This window comes from Argentina silus, assembly GCF_951799395.1.
Source record: "Argentina silus genome assembly, chromosome: 7".
Lineage (NCBI taxonomy): Eukaryota > Metazoa > Chordata > Actinopteri > Argentiniformes > Argentinidae > Argentina > Argentina silus.
Window position 1 is genome coordinate 5261497 of NC_139661.1, and position 25127 is coordinate 5286623.

The 25127-nt window shown below is 41.4% G+C and overlaps 2 protein-coding genes across 2 annotated transcripts; both read left to right on the forward strand.

Moving 5' to 3' along the window:
* Positions 1 to 2671: 2671 nt before the first annotated feature.
* Positions 2672 to 5513, forward strand: prdm8b (PR domain containing 8b; the record flags this gene model as incomplete). Its single annotated transcript, XM_083673146.1, has 3 exons — positions 2672 to 2890; positions 3238 to 3469; positions 3990 to 5513. 3 exons carry the CDS (start codon positions 2672 to 2674, stop codon positions 5267 to 5269), a joined length of 1731 nt encoding a protein of 576 aa, XP_083529272.1. The 3' UTR covers positions 5270 to 5513.
* A 9472-nt stretch (positions 5514 to 14985) lies between these two features.
* fgf5 (fibroblast growth factor 5) lies at positions 14986 to 22832 on the forward strand (the record flags this gene model as incomplete). Its single annotated transcript, XM_083673153.1, has 3 exons — positions 14986 to 15205; positions 16900 to 17003; positions 22461 to 22832. 3 exons carry the CDS (start codon positions 14986 to 14988, stop codon positions 22830 to 22832), a joined length of 696 nt encoding a protein of 231 aa, XP_083529279.1.
* Between the last annotated feature and the right edge of the window lie 2295 nt (positions 22833 to 25127).

A 25127-nucleotide genomic window follows, 5' to 3' on the forward strand; every position in this document is an offset into this window, starting at 1 on the left:
ATAACAACAATAATAATAATAATGTAGAATTACATGATAAAATAATGACAATAATAATAATACTAATAATACTACTACTACTACTACTACTACTACTACTACTAATAATAATAATAATAATAATAATAATAATAATAATAATAATAACAATAATATCATTGGCCAGCAAATGTACATTCAATCTATTCTACTAATTGAAATGGTGTGAAAGTGATGGGGAAAGCACAAACCTGCTTTGACGGCCAGTTGGTGCAAAAATCCCAAATTCTAAAGTTACATCCAACGAATGGGTCGATATTGTGCTGCCGCAACCGGAAACTATGATATAATAATATTAAAAAAAAGGGGCACTCTAACCTTCATGGTACCCCCACTATGTATGTCTATAAATCGCACCAAATGACAGTCGGCCAGTGAAGAGTTAAAGGGAGGAGACGGAGAGTGACACGCCTCATTGGGCAGATTATGTGCTGCAAACAAAAAGTGTGTGTCTGTGTGCCAGTCAGCCAGTGCATCGAGCCCCATCTGCACGCCTCTTTCTCCACACACTCAGCGGAGGGCGATATCGGCAGCACTGTCACTTTCACCACACAGGGAAATGTACTGACATAACGGACAGAGGAGGACGCATCTAACTCCGCTTTTGGCGACATATTGATTTCGAGCATCCCCGGAACTTTGTGGATTATTATTTATTTTCAACAAAGAGGTACGTTGGCTACATTTTACATTTTATTACGCTGAAAGGGGGATGTATTTTGCGCCGAAAGACATGCACCACCACAAAGCAGCATCCTGCAAGCATTGAAATAAGGGACATCGTGTAGGGTATAGGGAGACCGCAGATGTGAGCGCAGACAAACGGCAATTCAGTCAAGCACTGATTTAGGATACTTTTATACTGACAAGGCTGCCGGATACGAGTAAAATACACCCCGAAATAGGCAGTGGGTTGAATGGGTTCGCCTCATCCATTTTATGGATGCGCATACATTCCGAGTTCTATTCTCTCATTTACTTGAGATGCATATTCATTGGACCTTTTGTGTGGTTTTCCCTTGTGAGAGAACGACCTTTTTAGTCACAAAAGAACAGGCTTTATAGAGGATGGAGCGAAAAATTGCTTTTCTGAAAGCAGTAGCATAGTTCAACGTTTTCATGTTGCTGAAGTGAGTAATATAAAATAAATAACAGGCAAACCTTGACACGTTCTTCCGAGCGATTTTGCTCAAGGAAAAGTTACTTTTGTTCGAGGAAGCTCGTTTCTAGAATGATAATGTTTCCCTTATTCATCTGGATCATTTTGATTAACCCACAATTAATTTTGAGGAATGATGCTCACCCTATATAGAACTACATGTAGTGCAAACAAATTAACCATCACACTCAACAGAAATGGAGGAGCAATATCTCCTGAAATAGTATAGGCCTAATCTGTAGGACTGCAATAATATAAACATGCCAATGTTATAAGGACAAGGAAATTGTCATGGGCCCACATGCAATAATTTCTCTTTTCATCAGCCTATATTATGTCTTCAGAGAGTTTACACATTATGCCTATATTCAAGAGCCTCATATACGAATAAAACAAATATTTTCAGTGGAATAATTCAAATTAAATCTACATCAAGTGAAGGAAGATAATAAGAACAGTGAATAAAATGGGCCTATACGAAGTTGCACCAAAAGCATTAGGCAACACAAACTGACATTTCTAATATTGCACTTCATCGCCTATTGCTGAATGTGTTTAAAAACGAATGCTCAATCGTAATGTTTACCGGCCTGCATGCGATAAGAGAGACTGGTCTTCACCCGTAAACACGTATTCAGACGTAAAGAGAAAACACATAATTAACTCCGCGTGCTGCCTTAATTACAGTCTCAGAGGGAAAGTGGTGGATTATGGTAATGAGGAGACATACGTTCCGCTTGTAGAATGGAGCGAAAGGTTAGCTGACATGAAATCAGTGACTTTGACAGTCCACTTGAAATCCATTCGATATGCTCTTTCGATTTTACACGGATCTCACGGTTTCTCATTTTTTCGAAAGGCTGGCTAAATAATCAAGATTGGACACTTTCAGAAGTATGGATATGGACATGGCCTATATTGAATAAAACTAATTTAGAACCTCCAATAATGCACTTAACAGTACTAGACTAATATTCGTGTTAAATATTTATAATTTAATTATTTGTTATGATTAAATAGAAGTAGGCCTAATGGTAATAATAACAACAATTACACTTCCAGTGACTAGATGAAATCATAATTAGTCCAGAGCCTACAATAAAAACAACAACAACCATATTATTATTATTATTATTATTATTAATAACAACAACAACAATAATAATAATAATAATTATTATTATTATTGTAAGTATAATTCTAATAATTTATTTTCACAGCAATTAACAATTCACTTATTTCATCTGCATATCGAAGAAAATAGACTACCATGCTATCTGAAATGCCACTTAACTAGGACTTTCAATTAATTAAAGAGCCTGGACAAAAAAGGCCTCACTTAACCGCCCTTGACAGCTGGTTACATCTATTTAGCCAACCTCTCATGGAGTGGAGATGTATTTTACCTTACAGAGGCTATGTCTTATTCATTCATTATTTCACGTTCTCTTTGTCTTTTCGCAACAGCCAACGATGGAGGAATCCAGCTCCCAGAAGTTGGTGTGGGACGGCGACGCGAAAGCAGTCCAGCAGTGTCTAACGGATATTTTCACTAGCGTCTACACCACGTGTGACATTCCAGAAAATGCCATTTTCGGGCCTTGTGTATTGAGCCACACGTCCTTGTATGACAGCATTGCCTTCATAGCCCTCAAAACAACGGACAAGCGAACTGCACCTTATATATTCAGGGTAAGGAACCATGATTTTCTAGAATGATAATATGTATTTGTATTTATCTAAATTAAATTGTATGACACGTTTGATTTATCAGTAATGCTCACACAGCACGGGGATGAAAATGGTTTTGCATTTCACATGACCCTATAAGCTATTGCATGTAAGCCAATTTAACATGAGATCGCTAGGATCATGCACGTATAGTGATATAGCAAAACACATGAAAAAATATTATTATTTTGGCAAGGCAGCATGTTATATTAACCTATGCACAAGGGCTGAATGAATGAGCTGATGCACCGGCTTATGTGGCGTTTGATCTAACGGTTGTGTGCTTGCTGTCGCTTCTTGATGCGCAGGTGGACACCTCGGCGGCCAACAGCACTTCGGAGGGTTTGATGTGGCTGCGGCTGGTGCAGTCTGCCCGGGACAGGGACGAGCAGAACCTAGAGGCCTACGTGAAGAACGGCCAGCTGTTCTACCGGTCCCTCCGGAGGATTGAGAAAGACGAGGAGCTGCTGGTGTGGTACGGGAAGGACCTCATCGAGCTGCTCCTCCTAAATTCGAGCAGGGCGCCAGCCAAAAGCAAGGGTAAGTAAGCCTAGGCCGTTGAGAAAAATAATTTAATTCAGCTGCCTGTTTTGTTGACTTTTCTTATTTGATCATCATCTATCTAGAAATAACACTTGCTGAATTAGTTAGCAATTAATTATTTAATACAATCTAATTTGTAGCTCATACTCCATTTATTGTCCTGCCCAATCCCATAGTTCCCAATGGTAAACCAGTAAATTGATCAAAACAGACACATGCTGTAAAGAGTCATTACATCCTGTGATTATCACCAAAACAAAATCAATGTTTTCATGATAAATGTGCAAAAAAATACATTAAATTGATCTATTCTGTATATATTGACTATTCTTGTGCAGACATCACTGAAAACATTACATTTCATTGTTTAAGATATAGTAAATAAACAGCTAAATGCCTTGTCACATTGTAGAAGCTATAAACAAACAGTATAAGCCTACCGTAAAGCCTATTGTTTTTCCAGAAAAATATAATAGAGCTACTTTGTGATTAATCTCATCTCCCTCTTCCTTTCCAGGATCGTCTCCCCACTCATGCCCTGACTGCAACCAACGCTTCCAGTTTGAGTTCCCTTTCCTGTCCCATCTGAGGTTCCGTTGCACCAAGAGACTACAGAGCATCACAGGCGCCGATGAGGAGTCAACAAACAACAAGGACAGTAGTAGTGAGCGCTCCAACCCCACCCCTACTAGAGCCAGCCCCAAACTGGGCCGCCCAGAGGGCTTCTCCAGCCCCCAGGACAGCAGCAAACCCTCCACAGACTTTCACAACTTGGCCCGGGACCTGGAGAACAGCCGGACCAGCCCGCCCAGCGACAAGGAGGCCGAGATCCGCAGCGAGAGCTCTGGGAAGAGGAAGTTCTCAGAGATGGAGGATAGAGAGAGCAGGGGCCCCAGCCTGACTCAGTCCAAGTCCAAGGAGGAGCTAGCTAGCTCGGCGCAGAACTACCGGGGAATCTACGGTCTAGAGGAGAACCGGAGAGCCTTCTCCCCACCAGGATCCACCGACTCAGGAGAGGGCAAGCGCAGTGCATTCACAGAGGTCAAGAAGTCACCCCAGAGCTTAAAGCAACACAGCAGCACCAAAAACCTCCAGAGCTCCAATGCCGAGAACAAGGAAGGGGGCCGGCCCAGCAGCAACCCCCCGGAGAAGCACCTCAACATCAGGCAGGTGCTGTCGGAGACGCAGCCCCCTCAGTCGCGTATGGAGGCCTCGTCCATGGGCAGCGCCTTTACCTCTGTGGGCCAGCAGGGTGGACCTGGGAACGGTGAGAGGAAAAGCGCCTTCAGCCAGCCATCGCGCTCCTCCTTCTCCCAGATCTCTCCCTTGGTGATGACGCCCAAGCTATTGGACTGCCACCCGGCAGTGGGGGACGCCATCTCCTCCAGCAGACTCTACCAGGCTGACCACCTGGCCGCCAAGCTACAGAGCGCTGAGCTGGGTGCCAACTGCCCTGTGCCGGGCAGCATGGCCAAGCAGAGCCCTTTCGTTTACGCCACCACCTTCTGGCCCAAGAGCACAGGACCTATCCAGCTGCAAATGCCATCGGCGCTCACCCTCCTGCCCCCATCCTTCACCTCGCTCTGCCTGCCGGCCCAGAACTGGTGTGCCAAATGCAACGCCTCCTTCAGAATGACCTCGGACCTGGTCTATCACATGAGGTCCCACCACAAAAAGGAGTTTGCCATGGAGCCCATGGTCAAGAGGAGGCGTGAGGAGAAACTCAAGTGCCCCATCTGTAACGAGTCGTTCCGGGAGCGACATCACCTCTCACGTCACATGACCTCCCACAACTGACTCTTACAGAAAACTAGGGGAAGAAACACTTTTTTTAACTGTCTGATTCAGACTGGGATTTAATGACTAACTGGAAATACACCACTTAAACTTGTGCACTTGTTTTCACTTTCATCGACAAGGACATTGACATTTATTTTGGTCCTTTTTTTCTCTTTCTTCAAATGTCATGTTTTTGGTGTGCAAATGCATTTTCACTTGAAAATTAATCTATTTATCATATGAAGCACTTAACATTGGGAAATAAGGGAAGATAAGAATATGTGTAAATGTACAGTAAGTTGTATTTTATATTATATAAATACATATATAGAAAATGAATAAAAATGTAGTTACATTTCATGGTTTCAATGAGTTTTTCATGTCTGCAATGAAAAGTTGAACTATTGACACAAATTGGGATATTATGTCACTATATTTCAGAGTGCATGTATTATTAAATAGATATTGATTTAAGATGCAGTCTATATAGTACAATGTAAATATCTGTTTTGTTTGAAATACAAAGTGTAATATTTTGTGTCAGTGGGGAATAGTTTCAGTGTTTCTTCCTTTTCCTGAAATTTACTACTTGATAGTTTATCTAATCATGTTGAATGCTTTGACAATAAAATAGCTTTATTTTCATCATGATGTGTGGAACCTGTGTTTACCCAATATTTCAATACAGGATAAACTAAAACATAAAGGTGCCCCTATAGCTGTGTTGTAATGCTGTAATTACTCAACCAACCAAATTGTGTTAATTACATAGCAATTGTATAGTACATGGAGTTGAACGGTTAATGTTAACTAAATGTACTAACACCATATTAGCAATACTAACAATACTATGTTATTACACAGGTAGGGCTACAGGGGCAACTTACGTGTGACTGTAGGACAAATAACATTTACGCAAGGCCATCTACTAAACAATGGAACAGCCATTGAACGAATCATAATGTTGTTGAAGAGTTTTTAAGTACAAAGGCCTAATGTTAGAATGTTAGTCTTTGTAGGCTACAGAATGCATTTACACGTGACTTTATTGAAACGTGGTTCAAATTAGCGCATTAATTGTAATGCTTTGGAATATAGTTGACTGATTTCGGCACAAAATGGTCAAAACATTCTCTCAAATATACAGTAGTAGGTCGGGTCATCATAATGTCACATGCATGTTGTCGTTTGGCCAATAGTGTGAACAACGTAGGAATATAATTTCGTACAGATACACAGGTGGGCTAATAAAATATATAGTATAAGAGATATAATCTTCGAATATTCAAAATCATGTTTTCAGTTGGTACCTGCGCCTACAGTACTGTAGGCATACATTCTATTAGGCCTACATTGTTTTGCAGCTAAGTATTAGCTGCATTGTAGGATTTTTCTCCGCCAAAAAAGGACAAAAACATATTATAGGTATACATATTATTATTATACTCGGTGGAGAAAATAAGAAAATAATTATAATTATAATAATACTACTATACCACTACTACTACTACTACTAATAATAATAATCATTGTTGTTATTATTATTATTATTATTATTATTATTATTATTATCATCATTCATATTGTTGTCAGAAGTAGGCTACATAGTTTGTCTTTACCACACAAACAATCACTAAATATCTTAATAAATGGCCGAGCTAAACGAAATCGCATCCAAACATTTTCCTTTATCATCTGGTAGCACCAGACAATGTGTTGAAGTTACGGGGTTGAAGTATTCCTGTCGTCCTTGAGAACTTCAAACACTACATCACTTCTCAATAAATGAGAACAAAAAGGTTGACACCGTATTCTAACCTTTCTGAACTGCAGCACCTGCAAGAGCCTAGTCAGTGCTTATTCGACCAAGCAGAAAATACGGCTGCAATATTTCTAATTAGAAAGATATCAAATTCATCCATGAACATTGCTTACTATATTCACCGTTCACAGAGGACATTTTGTTAAATCCAAAGCAGATCAGCACCCACATTTGTAATTGTTTTTACCAATACATACATTTTAATTAAAAGAGAAATTGTGGGCACACTGACTGCGCAAGTCATTACGTTTAGGCCTATAAAATGATTTATCAACAGTCTGGTGTACACAAAAGAAAAAAACTAATTCATTTCACTACTATTTAAAATTGAATGATCCCTTTAAACCTTGCGATGAAGCAACGTAGGCTGTAGACCTACATGAGTACAATATCACAGACACTGCATTTACTAAAGAATTGACTAAAACTATTATTCCATGTGAGACCACAAACCTCGTGTTTTGGGAGTGACCATGCATAACAGCGACTGTGTGTTTTCTTAACTGAAAGTGAGTAGAAACAACACATGCCTGCTGTTCAAACAAATTTAAATAGGCTACTAAAATAATAGGCTACATTTCTTTTTGAAATCCATAGAGCCAAGAATACAAAACATTTAAAAATAAAAATAAAAAAACGGATGTCCAAAAATAATTAAATTATGTGGAAATAAAAAACAAGATGTCGTTATTGTGCATTATTGATTACATTTACAGTTGTTCCAGTGATGTAGACGCACAATCAAACGCCTGATAAACCATGAAACATCGAAAATAGTTCAACAGTGACATCAAGTGGAGACAATGTAAACTACGGCCTATTCCAAATAAGTTATTGTAGTCTATTGTCCTCAGAGCCCCCGGATGGTGACAGATGAATTTACATCTCGTCTAGCAATCACTCACTAGACCAGGTGGACATTCAGTAAGCCACAGACATCAACAAATCCTCTCTTTAGCGTATAGATCAAAATGATAGATAATGATCAATCCTCTGCCATTCTGGTACATACCTCTGTTGTTCCGGCTCATACTACACACTCATACGGCCATCATTACATATGACTTCATCTACTCTAAGAAACAGTAACCTATCATTAGTCAATAGAGCAAATAGAGCAAATAGGTCAATCAGGTCAATTTGGCAGGGAGAGTGGATCGACACTGTTGAGTGAGACATTGATGGTCAGGTGGGTTGCTATCTGTTACCCCCCTCTCTCCCTGTGATATTTATTGCCCCCCATGCTTGGCTGCTGGTGTCATCGTCCCCTTCGTGAGCCCCCCCTGTCACATTTGTCACTACATCACTCAGCGCGCTCCAGTCAAGAACAGTTTATATATCCTACTAGGCCAAACCAAACCCACCTGACCTAGGGGGTTTCATTTACACGCGACGTGTCCTATGATGAACTTGGTCCCAAGTGTTTTTTTTGGGCTGACATGCTGGCAAAAGGCCTAATGGAGCCCGTCTGCTGTATGCGATATGACCAGGCCTAACATGTATGTCTAATTGACATGCATTTATGTACGAATGTGCTTTATAAATAAAGTTTGATTTGATTTGATTAAAACATTTGATCAAAAATGTTTTTTACAGGTGAGTATTAATACAGTATATTTCACAGCTATTACATTAGTACATGTGTGTGAGACCTACATGCCTCCAGACAACAAGGAATCACCATGAACATAAATGGATGTTAATACAGTAGATTTGGACGGAATAATAAACAACGTTTTTAATAGTCCATAGTTGAGACGTTTACAGACATTGCATAGTGGCGCAAACGTACGTAGAGTTAAATGAGCTAACAAGGCTCTGAAAGGAAAGCTAGGTTCAAACGTATCCGTTTCAAAAGCCCTCCCGGTTGCGCAAGCTTCACACCACAAATCGAATCTATTTTATACTGTCATTAAGCCAGGGCACGCAAGCCAGTTCCACCTTCCGTCCGCTGATTAGGATATCTGTGTCACATTATGTAGTGACTGAAAAAAAGCGACATATATAGAAGCAGTGCTGAACAACAGCACCCCTTGCACTATTTTCAAGCACTAAGCATTCAATCTTCTCCCTCGCTGACAGGGACAAATTTACACTTACTGTCCACTTTAAAGACAATCCCTGTGTATTTACATGCCTGTGCAATGTCCCCCCCCCCCCCCCCCCCCCGCTCTCTCTTTGTAGGGGGATTGTACCTGTCTTATGTACACGCCGCCTCTTTGAATTCTCGGCATTACAGAGAAAGAAAGACCCAAGAGGAGGTTAGCTATTTAGGTTACACCTGTTTCTTTGCCTCAAACTGTTTTATTTCATCTGGTGTAGGGTGGGCTTGTGAAATGCTCTCGTTTAAATGATTGGAGTGACTAAAATGGAGTGCGGCTCAATCACATGCAACAAGTGTGCTGCTACTCAACCGTTTTGCCATACTCAGCGTTGTTGCATTATTGCATTGGAATTGGAGCTATCAGAGGTCGTTAGCTGTTGTGGTGGTCATCTGACAGATCAAGCCGGATACGCTCACTGGTCAGCAATGTCAGATTTAGTGGTGGTGAGAGGTTATGTGTGAGCTGGCAGCGGTCAGCAGTGAAGGAATGACAGACTATAGTACCTCACATAGTCACACACACATACACATACACACACACACACACGCACGCACACGCACGCATGTTCACATACACGCACACACACACACACACACACACACACACACACACACACACACACGCACGCACACACACACACGTTTCTCTCCCTCTTTCTCTCTCTCTTTCCTCTCCCTTCCTCCCTCCCTCTCTCTCAGGTTAAAGGACCATATAAACTCAGGGGTCCGCAGGGCCAGTTTGACTGAGCAGGTGTTGGGAAGCTCGGGCGTGACTGATTCCTCTCCATTAGTTTATGGAGCTGCTTTTGCGTGTCCGACCCCCTCACATTCCCATCCCTTGGACACTCATGTCTGTGTTCCAGACAAAGCTCATTCACTATACACAGGGGCCTACGAAAAAAAAAAGGTTCTTAATTTGTATCTGTAAAGGAACACTTTTGGGTTAAATGTAGAACCCTTTTGGTACTAATACTTTTTTTGGTACTAACTAGAACATTTTTTCGAAGAGTGTTTATTGAAGCTCAAACAGGACAGTCATTGTTGTAATTTCAGTCCTTTTCATTGCATTTTCAATTACAGTCAAATCCAGTGCAGTGTAGTTCAGAAGTGCCAATATAAACCAATTTTTATTCATTCATCCTGATATCCGCATTCTCCAAGTTTACCTGTGCACCTTCCCACTTTTGGGTTAAATGTAGAACCCTTTTGGTAAAGGGTTCTAAAAAAATCAGATTTATCAGGAGTCAACTGTACTGCATAACACAAATTCTAACACATTGCACATTCCACACGTCTTTCCCTTTGAAGCAGAACAACACTATAATATAGCACTGCACCCTGGGCGTGGAGGTAGGTTGAGCCCTTCACGTCATGAAAGGCAACCCAGCTTCAGTGCCCACAGCAATGACAGGACCGCAGTCACTTGCCACCTCTCGGGGCGCAAAACTTTAACACGGCTCAGATTGAGTTAGCTGTGTGTCCATCTCCCAGGTCAACTCTCTCACAGCAAAGGACACTTTCTTATTTACTACCGCGTCCCGCTTTAAGCCTCCCCCCTCCAGAGGTCAAAATATAGACATAGGAAATCCAGGGTAAAACGAGACGGAACTAATCTTTCCCTGCCGAGGGAGGATTTCGGTCAAAGTGCGCTCTAGTTACGCGCCCTAAAAACAAGTGCGGGCAGGTAGGGGATCTAGAGGGATTAATGGAGATGGGAAGTAGACAGGAACAGGAAACCCTGTCCCCCCCCCTACGGAGTGAAGAAAAATTAGTGACTGTTTGTTGCTTTTTGCTGGACAGGACCAAAGAGGAAAAGAAGATAAAAAGCTTCTAGGAGAGTTATTTCAAAGCGAAGGATTCCACTGTTAGGGTTATACATCAGGGTGAGAGCAGCCATATCCAAGCATCAACTCTGAACTGGAGGACACACACACACACACTCACACACACACACACACACACACACACACACACACACACACACACACACACACACACACACACACACACACACACACACACACACACACACACACGGCTGGCGGACCAAATGAAGATGTATGGCCCCCCAGGGAAGGCCAGATGTGCAAAGAGATAATGGATTGCATGGGGATAGAGCTGTTGTTCAGATCAGTCCTGCTGTATCCTGTAGAAAAAAAAAATGACTGGATTTATTTGATGCACTTATCTCTATCACCACCCAAGGACTTTTCATGAAGAGTATGCTTCATATCTTCAAAATAGACAATGGTGTGCAAATGTGATGCTATTTTCTATCCCAAATGGGTGATACACCATTAGGAAATGGTATTAGGGATTAGGAATTGGAAAACAATTGCAAGCCAACATGTAATATGGCACAATAATCGTGAGGTGAATATAATTAATAACAGAATGAAGACAAGTCTATATAGAGACAAACACTGTCTATACACCCAGTTTTAGCAAAAGCACAAACCATGGCTTCCTTCACCAAACAGTATTACAAGGATCAAAACACACTGCGCCCCACGCCAGTTGTCAAATGTGCATGACAACTTCCCTTTTAACAGCATGAAAGTTATGTATTAATCGTCAGATGAAACTGGACCTTGAAGGTAGCCTGGGCATGGTCATTCAACTCTTAGCAGGTGTCTGATGGCTGATTCATGGTTCCCCCATTGAAATATCCGGGAGAAATACCTACAATTGACACTCTTAAGAGGACAGGCACACAGGGATTGAGCTGTCATTGGGTCCTCAGTGTTGGGGGACCAGGTGCCTGTCCATTTACATGAGCTGTCATTGGGTCCTCAGTGTTGGGGGACCAGGTGCCTGTCCATTTAGATGCAAAGTCTTGGTGGCCGTCAAGGCCACATATTGACAGTCGCCTGTCAGAGGCCAATCCCCCTCCCCCCCCCCCCCCCTTCCTCATTGACAGGTGGCTGTGTCTGCAACAAGTGAACAGGTGTTTCTTTGTTTCTCAGCCAATGAAAAGAGAACAGGGCCAAAAAACAACGTGGTCCTTTTCCCACCAATTGTCGGCGAGCGCTTGCATCTAGGCAAACGTTTTAGATGGTACGCGATGATTAAATGCCTCGGCTGATCTAGGGGGTTGGGTTTGAAATGCATGGGTTCTAAACACCCAGCCCCCCCCCCCTCCCCCCACCCTTTACCCAACCCTAAACCTACCCTTCGTCACCCCTCTCATTTGTCTGACTCGTTTCAGAGGGGCGCTGTCTTTGAACCCCCTTAGGCAGAATTCTCCAAAAATGTTTTTCGAGTGGTTGGGTGAGGGTGGGGGTGGGGGGGGGGGGGGATCTGTGACTGTGTCCACTCTAAGAGGCGTCAGTGTTCTGAGAAAAACATGTCCGCGTTCTGCTCTGTGCCATAGCGGAATGTTAGAACACTACAGAAGACACGTTCACAGGGTTCCGGAGGATGGGAAGTGCTCTCAGGGATTACCACAGATATTGACTCATTTGTGGATTCAATTATGCAGTGTAGGCAACATTTTCATCTGAATTGGCCAGAGTAAATACAAGCAGGGAGCTCTAATGTGTTGGTGTTTGTATATAGAGCTGGCCTTTTCACACTCCGGGACACAACTGTATTTATGCAACATGCTACATGAACAAGAGCATCATCATATACTTTACTGAATGGCAGTTGAACAGAGTTGTTGACAAATGAAGGCATTAACTTTGGTTACCTTTTCAACCATAACTGATGTCTTAGCAAAGCTGCTCCAAACAGCCTACATTATTGAGAAGGTACAGTATGTGGGACCTTGAATGAGGTATTCTGACTTTAGGTCAGTACGGTACAGGGACTCACAGTAACCCCCCTACAGTGCTGCATTACCGGTCCCTAAGACATTGCTGCCAATGCGCCCGATCAAAATGATCAATCGTCTCTCGGATGATAGAATGTCTGAATATATGCCTCAAATACCTAGGTCTGACATCTCATCATAGTCTAGTGGGGGCCAGACTATCCAGAACTGATGTCTGGCTCTTTGCTTAGACTAAAAAGCTTCTAAAAGCTGGGATCAATTGGGTGGAGAAATCAATCAGGATCATCCATGTTTATACAACTCAAGAGGATTACCTCACTGTTACTGGAATGCCTCACAGGAATGAATGGCCCTTACAACAGTGGGACTAAACACTGCCTCATTGTTTACATAAAAGGTAATGCAGGCTAGGGTCTTTGCTATGTGTGAGACAATTAGGCCAGCCCTACAACCCGCACCCACCCTTAATCCACAGTGTGTGTGAGATAATCAAATTCAAACATAGCGGCCTGCTCTGAAAACAATGAAGGCCGGGATTACAACGGTGAAAAATTAATACGATTAGCCCACTCTCGTGTGGTAGATTTGAGAGCATTTTGAACATCGACTTACAGAAATTATTTTTAGTGTGGTGTTTCATATTTTTTAATCACTATGAACTAGATGACTGTTGTTGTCCAACATGATGAGTTACCCATTGGTCAAAACAAATGTCTAAATATTAGATGGCAAAATAGTCTTAAAATATTTTGAGTGTCCTTCAACACGAGGGATAAATATTCCCTAGCCGAAATTTACTGTGCCAGTGTGTGTATGAATATACCAAGTGGTTTGTCTCTGTGTGCAGCCATATAGTTCACGCTGATCTACTCCACTTGAGTGTTTTCCCATATGATCCAGACACCATTACAAAGCAAAAGTGGATTTCCCACTGAGAAGGACATGCAACATGGCATATGATGTTCACCTTAACCCCTTCACTGCACAGCAGAACATTAAGTGGAAAGGACTGGTTTGGACAACAACACTGCCTGGTTGAGAACCATAAAAGTAATAAGAGACTATTCAAAAGCCCACCAAAGGATAATATTTCTCTAGTAAAAGGGGGTTTCTCATAAATTAAATAAGCTATTCAATCGTTTATGAGTGATAATATTTCGTATGTGCTGTTAAAGACGGATAACTTACGAACTCTGGGGATAATGATAGTTTATAAAAGGTAAAAATTTAAATGCCTAACTTTACTAAAAACCTCAGGCAAAAACAAGTGTCATATCAATTATAGTGCCAATCCATAACAATACTGTATATATCTCACCAAAAGGCATCTTATATTCAAAGGTTACTCTGACTACACTCTTATAACCATGTGAACAGGTCTCACAGGTCGGTAAATAAATAAGGTAGGCTATATAAATACGCGTGCATGAGGCGACCAATGCGAATGTTAAAACTCTCAAGCGCCACCTGAGGAACTGTATCCTATCTATTTTAAACCCACTGTCCCCTACGGTTCTTTCTCGTCGGTCGCACAGCAAAGTTTGAACTTTCCCACAGCAAATCTCCGATTACGAAAGAAGGCTTGAGTCACTGTCAAGGGATACCTCTCTCTCTTTCAGTTATGAATTATTAGTGTGCAACCCGCTGATCTATTAAAACTATGTCTCCTCGTGCGTAAAATGCCGCGCATACTGCGTCCTGGCACGGAGTCCTTGGAAATTGTGCGCTGTCAGATTCTTCCTCTTTGTGCCTCGCTGGTGTGGATCGATATTGAGCAGGACTGGTCTTTCAGCGAGAAAATCCGGATGAGAACACGTCCTTCAGAACTCAGGCATGCATCAAGCAGTGAGATCATTCGTGTTATAAATATCTCCTTGCCAGCAGAACAACTCCAGCTACTGCAACCGGGGTAATGCCCACGAGCGCTGGATCTGCATGAGCGTGCGCACGGCTCCTCGTGCATAGAGCTCAGGAGCAACAACAAAATGCTAGAACTGGCCTAGCAGAGACACAGACAGTCCCTTTTTGGAAGAATGAATGTTCCTCTCTGCCTTTTTACCTTCGCTCTACTGATTTGCGCTGTCGCTGCAGTGACTGGATCTGAATACGTTTCTTTGGAGGACCAACTTCTGGAAGAGGATATCAGTTCGGGACGCAGGACTTGCAGGCTGTACTGTAGGGTTGGCATTGGGTTCCATCTTCAGATTCATCCCGACGGCAGAGTCAACGGCAGCCATGAACCCAATCAGTTGAGTAAGTTATTAACCAGTGTTTTGCTATGGACCTCTCAAGTGGTTAAATGATTCATAAAGTGGGAATAGAGAGAAGCTTAAATGGTTTAGTCTACACATATCATCGTGCTTGTCCACATTTGTGCATACAAAATGCAGTTGCCTCTGCTAGATTACATGTGTGCATCAAACATCTACTGTCACTCATATTTTCACCCCCTTTTTGGATTTAGCATTTAGGCCTATTGTATTATGGCACAAATGGGCCTAAACTAAAATATCCATGACATGCTTTTAGGATAGATGACTGTACATATATATGTAGCTGAGGAAGGATTGTCTTTGTAGTTTAGTAATAAATAACTTTACAGGATAGGGTTCCGAGTTTCAGTGTAGCCTATACACAGAACAGTCACAGATATAGTGCAATGCCATTCCAGCACCTATGTGCTTAGGGTACTTGTGGCCCTGGGGAATTGTTGACTTAGGTAGACCATCTGGCTTATATATCTTGTTTTGTGCTTCTTGTTTTGGATGTTGGCAGGTTTGTGTGAGTAACAGGTGCAACAGAGGGAGCTAGGATGTTTTGGATTGGAAATCACTATGATTGTCATCACAACAATGTAATGCACAAGATGGTTGTCATTGACTGGGACATGCCAATTTTCTGCTTCTGTTTCCTCACATCCAAAACTGTTACAGAGTATAATAAAAATATAATGAGATCTCTTTTGTATTTGACTAGACTTGTAAATAATATATATAGATGTACATGTTTTTCTTTGTTGACGCAATCTACTGAGTGAGAGTAGATGAAAAAGTGGTAGAGTTTTAAATGCAATTGTATATACAGATCGTCTAAAACTGTTGACCGAACAGTCAAGTTCAATTTACTTAAGGTCAAAGAAACAAACTAATTAACTTTGTTAATTTTGTAACAAGAATCTGAAAAGTATCTACAGGTATGAATCAGAATGTAGACTGTTGGGCGATTGTACAACTCAGATGTCTCTTCTCTCATTTATTTACAAAACTGTTGAAGCCGACCATGAAAATGCACTTTCTCCCCCATTTCATGGTCCCCTTTAGAAGAGCTGTCAGATTACATGGCAGCCATAGCGATCCTCAAGGGTCCTTAGTTCCAACATGCCAGTATTGGAGACAGCAGAGAGACAGTGTGTCTTTGATTGATAACGTGATGACTCTCACATTATCATAATGAATTGTACTTCATATTGATTACACAGAGGAATGAACTGTTGTAAAGTATATTTTAATAACTAAACACACATTTTTCTCATAGAGAGAGAGTCTTAACTTTTATCAGTGAGTAGTCCAGAGCATGAGTTATATCAGTCAGAATTTTATTTTATAGTAGGACAATACTTTAATTGCATAATATAAATGTTATTCAACTGTAACCAAATAAGTTATAATCTTTTCTACAATAATTGGACAATAATTGTAAAGTAAAACAAAATAGAAAATAAATACTATATCATCTGCCATCTAAATTCTTGAGTTTCACACTGGAGCAGGCGTCCTCATTGCTATTTTCAAAAGGCATTAGACGTGCCATATATTGAAGTGACTCAAATTAAAGACCTTTCATCGAGGGCAAAGGTGTAAACTACCAGTTCTTTCAGCATGGCTGCCAACTGAAGCCCAGTTAATGGAACGTCCATCAATCATCAGAACATTTGTTTGTCTTTTCAGGTGTTCTGGAGCTCTTTGCCGTTTCTCAAGGCGTCATAGGCATCCGAGGAGTCTACAGTAACAGATTTCTGGCCATGAATAAAAGGGGAAGGCTGCATGCCATTGTAAGTATCCCACAGTCTTCTAATCTTCAGGGTACTACAGTAAAACTCTATTGTTAATTGATTGCCCAGAGATGGACTTTTTTCCACACCAGAAAGTCATGGCATTTGTGTGCTGAGAAAATGTGACATTTCTTGAGACTGTCATCATTCCCCTTGCTGGGAATGACTTCAAATCTGCACACAGCAGCCAGGCTTCCATACTGCTGCGTGTAAGCAGGCCAGCCAGCCAGCCCCACTGACATCTGAGGGGGCCTTGGCTGGCAGATAGATAGAGGAGAGGCCGGGTCCCTATTAGCATGTGTTAATGGGAAGTGCAGATTAAAGCCAGTCTGGGATTGCTGATAATATACAGAAGAGTGAGAAAGAGAGAGAGGACGGGGTGGGAGAAAAAAATCAATATGTTGGGTAAACAAAGCTGGACAGCTGCAGAATGTGATGGAAGTCGCACTCAGCATCCAGCTAGCTGTGAAGATGGGATGCACTCTGTCCGCGCCGCCCTGGTGATTTATGCCTTGAAACTCCATTATTGTTTCATGAAACGTAGCAGTGGGAGAGACGTGGCGTTATTAACGGTTAGCGTCACAGTTCCTAGTCCCGCGTTGAAGTGCATTTTCAGCAAGGCTTAGAGGGCTCTACTCCTGCAACTGCATACAACTGAATGTCACACCCGTAGAGATTGATACAGCCTCTGAAAGGGTAGGACAATGTCATCGCATACTGAAACCAAGGTGAAAGCTTGTCCACCATTTGGACTAGGGCTAGTCAAGGACAGCCATGACTATAGGTTTTTTTTACAAGTGCATCTTTCACCTAATCAGATCCTCTCCTGTAGTATCTCCCCAAGGGTCAGACAGTTCATCGTTGCTCATTGCTCCTGACTTTGTTGTCTGCATAACATCCCCAAATGAAAACAGTCTGAACAAGTTGATACCATCAGACCAGAACTATTTATCGACCTTGATTTGAGAATTGAGGCACAACGTAGAACAAGCGAATAAGGGAAAACAAAGGATAAATCTGAAGATGAGCCCCTAAGCTGCAGCCGACACAGGCTGCAATTAGGGCAGCTGCACTGGATCCATCAGTGTTGAATTAGGTTTGATTTTCCTCGCGGCGGCTACAGTTGCATGGGCTTATTTAATGGCTCTGTCAACTTGGGGACTTAAACCCGGGGCATGGCACTTCACAGACGAGCTGGGGTCTCGCGCCGGGGTATCGGATGACACACTGTCTTTATGTTGTTGCGCCGTCTGTCATATTTAATATTTAGATGTTTTCACAGTGGCAATTTATTGCCCGAATAATGGGCAAGAAGACAGATGTGTATTACACTGTGTGACCTACCCAGCAAGCCATTACAAACATAATCTTTTCAAAGGTGAAAGGGTCACCTGGATTTATTGAACAAACAGTGCAGTGAGTGATGGAGGTAGGGAGAGAGGGGGATAGAGAGAGAGAGGGAGAGAGGCTCCAATTTGTCTATTCCTCTGTCCAGGCTGGGTGTTTACAGGACGGTGCTATAATTGATAATGAACTGCATATTCCATGATTCCAGTGTTTTGCAATGTTTTGCTTAAGCCAAGGTAAAGATCTTATCTTTAGAGTCAAATAAAACATGTTCCCGCGGTTGGCCCTAAGCCTTAAACCACACAGTTCCACTCAACCTTGGCCTGGTGAATCCTATTGTAGAAACAACGATCAAAGACAAGGCAACTATAACTACTGCTTTTAAAAATGCATCTCTTGACCAACATTAACATTGGACCGAATCCCAAAAGTGTGTTGGTCAGCTCTGAGGATTATATAAATCTGTGAGCTAGTGATGATGACTAATCTAACTAAACAGCTAGCCCACTTATCTTATGCACAAGAGTTGTTTTTACATTTGACTAAAGTCTGACACCACTAACCCTAAGGATCATGGGAAAGGGCCCTTTTAAAAGAGTGTAACAAATCTGTCAGGGCGAGAGCAGGTTAAGCAGCTGTGCAAGCATTATGATTTTAGACAATAAAACGTCTGCTATCTGGTCTCAGTTGTTAAACCTCCATAAACATAGTTTTATTCTGGCTATCCTGTCATACCTCCCCAACCACAAAAGAATGTCCATTTGCAAAATGAAATCTTGAATCTTGTTGGGACAGTGAACAGCAGTACATTATATCCCACCCCCACCTTTCGATGGTGTATAACTATCTATGATCAAATGCTAACAGTATGTTGGTAGAGTTTAGAATCATTGGGAGCTATCCACAGTTGCCAGGGTATCCATACAATTCTCAAATTATTATTCAAAGCAATAGCCGGAGGCAAAGTGTGTGATTTAGAACAACTTAAAAGTTTATGTACTTCTCTTGCTGTTATGGCAGGTCAACTTCTGACTGGCATGTTTACAAAATGCTGTAATGGCATCATTTTCTGCTATGCTGCACTCTTCAACAAAGCATAACAGTTTGTATTATTTCAGAATCACAGAGGTTATATAAGGCATCATATTGAGTGGATTGGCATACTTGGGTACATGTTATAGTTTCCCACCAATGGTATTTTTAGCTGTCTAACTGAGCCTATGATTATTGCTGCACATTGAGTAATGGGATTACATTTAATAAGGACTATTGTACTCATTCAATCCAACGCATGTATCAAAACATAGGCAGACCATTTCATGTAATCTGTAAGGTCAGTACAAAAAAGGAATGGAAGGCATATCATTATCGGTGTAAAATAGAAAAATGATCTACTGTATAGCCGAATCAATTAAAATAATCATTATGCCTTGCTCTTGAGTGCCCTGTGTAGTAGACATTCCAGCAGAAATCTTAACAGTGAAGATTTTCATTTATGTTGAAAACTTAACTGCAGGTCAAATGTTTCTCTATTCTCTTGTGCCCACTGAAACCTAAGTGTTGCAAGGCCCCATGTACAGACTGAAACACCAGCATTATGGAGCCACCTCAGTATGATAAACATCACGATTGGAGAGCATCTGTCTCTTTTCTCAGAGCCGTAGTTGGATAAAGTTATTTTGTGGCTCTAATGAGTTTTGGGGCTGTACAAAGGAGGCTCTGCTTCACGTCAGTCAATGTATCTCTTTGATAGAAAAGATGACTTTGAGCCAGGGCCCCAGATGAAAGTAAGTCTTCGCAATTATTTTGTAACCCCCTCATCGGCCCAGTCTGTGGGTCTGTGTCTATTATCTGCTTGGAGCTTTTCATTAGTTAGCTTTGTGGGCACTAACACAGTCAAACCACATAGCGGTTCAGTTCCACCAGCTGCTAATACGATGCTGTACAATTAGGTGCACACAGCAATTACAGATTGCCACAGTGGTCATGTCTCTCTGTCTCAACTCCTCTCTGTTTATATGTTGAAATATGATACAATAATGGCAATTACTACAGAATCCAGAATTCCTCAAGGTGCTGAAGGGACTTTGGTCTGGGGGTTGGGTTGGGGTGGGGAGGGACGGGGGTGTTGTAATGTTGTTCATTACAGCACAGGAATTGGCAGTTCCACCTTGGCAATTCTATGGACAATTTACTGTGTCTTCTTACGTAATTGCTGTGGGAGAAAATTAGTAATTATAGTAAAGTAAAGCAATTAATATTGCTATTTGCTTGCTCTCAGTGAAACTTCAGGAGTGATATATTCCAAGTGCATTACATGTAGCGTATAGCTGGAAGGGATTAAATGGTGTTCATGTCCTAAAACAGAATCTATACCAGATAATTGTTAAGATATCTGTAACTGTTAACAAAATATTACTTTGAATGTATTAAAAAAAAAAGACTGAGCATAATATGGAAGAGAGACACGGTTGGTACAGTATGTAGTTCTAAGAATATTCTCCTGATGATTGATGGCACATGGACTACCCACTAATCTCTTAAAGAAAGTCCAAGCTCAATGTAGAGGTGTAGGAATGGGTATTGAATTGCAAGATTGAGCTGTGGTTACTGTACACTCACCGAACACTTTATTAGGAACAGTATACTAATACTGGGTAGGGCCTCCATCTCAAAACAGCCTCAATTCTTCGTGGCAATGATTCCACAAGATGTTGGAAACATTCCTTTGAGATTCAGGTCCATGGTGACATGACTGCATCACGCAATTCCTGCAGATTTTTCAGGTGCACTTTCAAGCTGTGAATCTCCCGTTCTACCACATCCCAAAGGTGTTCTACTGGATTCAGATCCGGTGACTGGGAAGGCCACTGAAGAACACTGAACTTGTCATGTTCATGAAACCAGTTTGAGATGACTTTTGCTTTGTGACAAGGTGCATTATCATGCTGGAAGTAGCCATTAGAAGATGGGTAAATTGTCACCATGAAGGGATGCACATGGTCAGCAACAATACTAAAAAAGGCTGTGGCATTCAAGCGATGATTGATTGGTATTAACAGGCCCAAAGTGTGCCAAGAAAACATTCCCCACACCATTACGCCACCTCCACCATGAGAAGGTGTACAGGTTTTCCTAATAAAGTGCTCGGTGAGTGTATGTGCTGGTTGGGTAGGCTCAAGAGTCCCCAGTGCTTACGGATATCACAGAATTTACATTGAGGAAGGGAGACATTCACACTGTCTTTTATAGTCCCAGTACTCTCTGTGTTTCCTGCTCCATGACTGTATCAACTCACATTTCCCTGCCGATTAACTACTTGGCCAGCCAATAGGAAGGCAACCTCTCTGCTGAATGTTATCCATTACTATCATGTAAAAGCAGATGAGTAACATCCAGAGGTTCTCTGTGTGTGTGTGAGTGTGTGTGTGTGTGTGTGTGTGTGTACGTGCTTGCGAGTGTGCGTACACAGCAACTGCACCATCGATGATTGGTCAGGATTCTCAAGGAAATAATGTCAACATTCAAGAGTTTGGTAGACCGCATCACTTTGAGATGCTTGTTTGATGAGAAACTTCCTGTAAAAGGATAAGGCAGTGGTGATTTATTTTTCTCTGACATAAAGGCAATTATCTAATCAGAGACCTGGAGGAGAAACATGGCTTAAGTAACATGGTACCAGTATGTAAACAGATTCCCAGATGTGAACCAGCTAAGCTGTGTTTACATCGCTATTATCACAGAAATCCTGTATTATTCACGTGGGTCACTTATTTAGTGTGTTAAGTGCAGTTCTAACTAAACAGTGTGTAACTCTCAATGTCTTTCAAATCCAATTCTTCTCATGGCCCGTGTCTGTGTTGGGGAGTACTTCTGCCCCCAGATTGTTATTATTATGTCACTATGTCATTATTATACATACATCATAGCACATGATCATCTCAGACCTAGATCAGGTGATGGATACACAAAACCAATTTCCCCATGAGGGATAATATAGTTTTCTATTATTACTACTACTACTACTTCTACTACTACTACTACTACTAGTACTACTAGTACTACTACTACTAACTTGTCAGCTGTTCTTATCTTTGTGTTCTTTCCTAGGAGCGATTCACAGACGACTGTATGTTCCGGGAGCGCTTCCAGGAGAACAGCTACAACACCTACACCTCGGTGGTGCACAGGAATCACAGGACTGGCCGTGATTGGTTGGTCGCCCTCAACAAGAGGGGCAAGGCCAAAATGGGCTCCAGCCCGCGGGTGAAATCACAACACGTTTCCACGCATTTCCTGCCCAGGCTCAACATTCACGAGAAGAGTGAACGCGGCTTCACCATCACGGACAGAAGCAAAGAGAGGAGGAAACCTCCGGTGCCGCCTCCGCCCAAACCGCCCTTGCCAAAGGCCAACGTCAACACTGGCATACAGAAGCGCACGCAAACAGTCAAGTACTGGCCCAAGTTTCGATTTGGGTAGCCTGACAAGGGATACGTAAATCCTAAGGATTTGTGGTAAAGGGTCATATTGGGTACATGTAGACTTATGTTGCCCTGAGAAAGGGGCATTCACTTTTGAACATTTTCAACATTCAAAGCATTCTAGAGAACAGTGAAAGTGTGTATAAAAACCAAAGGCTTTATAGAATCCAACGATTGAGCTTTGTGATCTTAAAGCTATGATAATAGTTGGGATTGAAAATGCTTACTGTACAAAGGAGTCCCACTTCCCACTTGAGAAGACATTGATGCACTTTTCAGTTTTTGTTCTCTTCTATACAGTATCTATAAACTTTCAAACAGAATCACCTCCTTTACATTGCAGTTTATATAAATATATGTTTAAAAATCCTGTTGTTAGACTATTTCTATTCTACTTCTGTGACAATTATTTTTCCATTATAACAACCTTATGTCTGAAAACACTGTTGAAATATAAACAAAAACCACCCTGCCAATTGGCTAACAGATTAAAAACACAAATTGGGGAATAGTTGATTGAGCTCAGCACCCAGGTTCTCTTCTTGGACAGCTGTAGGATCAAGGAGAAAACTGTCCATCAAAACTATCATTTTAGCTGCCGGCTGTCACCCCAAAAAATCCCCTGTCATGACCCCATAGCATTCCTCCCAGGAGGACTGCTCCACAGGGATAAAGATGCCGAGCAAGACCAGCCCATGTTTTGGAGAAGACTCAAGCCATAGGTGTATCAGATAGCAGACAGCCGCCGTATGGCCCAGAACGAAAACACTGGCATCTCTGAAGAAGAGCATGGCTAGCATGGCGCTAGCGTCCCCCTCAGAACATGGGTAGAATGGAAGCCTTGGAATATGAATCTTGTCAAAAATTGCTCACGCTTGTTTGTAATTGTTATGTCCAAATGGGAACAACCATTGTCAAACAGAAAATGTATCAAATGGACATGCATATTGGGAATAGATAAGTACACTGAAATGTTTAAAACATTTAAAATGGTGTTGAATGCTCAGCCTAAAGAACATGTAACTCAGGCCAGTGGAGGGATCATGTCACCACTGCCTCTGGCATGGTTTTTCTTTCCTGTGATGATGCTAAATAATTAATTAGAGTTAATTACTCAAATTGGCCTTATCTATACATTTGGTTTTGTAAGGCAATCAAATTTACCGTCACATGTTCTACAATACATGTCATCATCATTATTTTAGGCAATATGATATCAGATTACCTACAAATGGCAGTATACTCTATTTTTGGTTCTGTGTTGTTGTTGTTGTTTGTTTTGTCATTTTTCTATGTTTTACATTTTATTTCTATTTTTCAATGATGTCCTACTGTATATCAATCTTCTTAAAACAAGTCCCAAAGAGATTTTTCTATTGATTTTATAAGACATTATATCAAATATAAATACTGTACGTTATATAGAATGTGATAAAATGTGAATTTATTCACTGCTATGTGTATGTATGTACTGTAGCTATATTTTACTATCAGTACAGTAATAACAAAACAATTCAAATGCATTGAAAGTCATACAGTATTATTACACATTGAGGACACGATAAAGCGGTTGAGGTCTTCTTGTCATATTTGATAATGCAAATGTATTTGTACCTAATATTTGTTGTACATGATGAATTGAATTACACTGCATTGTATTGACATACCTGAGATACCTGCTTATTGTTCAGATTACGCGAGTACGGTTGAAGCCTCCAGCCTCATAATAATGCATTTTAGATTTTAAAGTGTCACTCTGAAAACTCTCTGAAAAAAATCTAGACAAATTCTAGGCTATGTAGTAGGTTCTGAAATTGATTCAGTAAAAAATAATCTAACACACTTAATCCTGTGAGGGAATTAGATTGTGTGCTCCAACCAAACCAGGTGAAGTTACTTTGGTCAAGCTCAACTTGAGTGATGCTCAGCTTCTTTAGAAGTAAGCGAGGGTGGGATTCTTGGCCCTGCCGCATTCATGGATCAGTATCCACCATGAAACCCTCCATCTCGGCTCTCTCCCCCTTGTGCCTCATCATGTCAGGAAGCTGTCCAGCACTGAAGAGGAAGCCCAATCAACAGGACCACATCTGGCCTCTGCCATTCGCCTGCAGGGCTTGTTAGAATGGGCCAATCAGAATCAAGTCAGGGGTAATCATTTAGATAAAAAAAGGATTTCATTATCCAATTACAATGTTGGAGGAGCTTTTCAGTGTTGGAGCTCTAGGGTTGATTGGGATATACATACACATGTAAAGGGTCAATGTGGTGTTTTCACATTGGGAAACTGAAACCT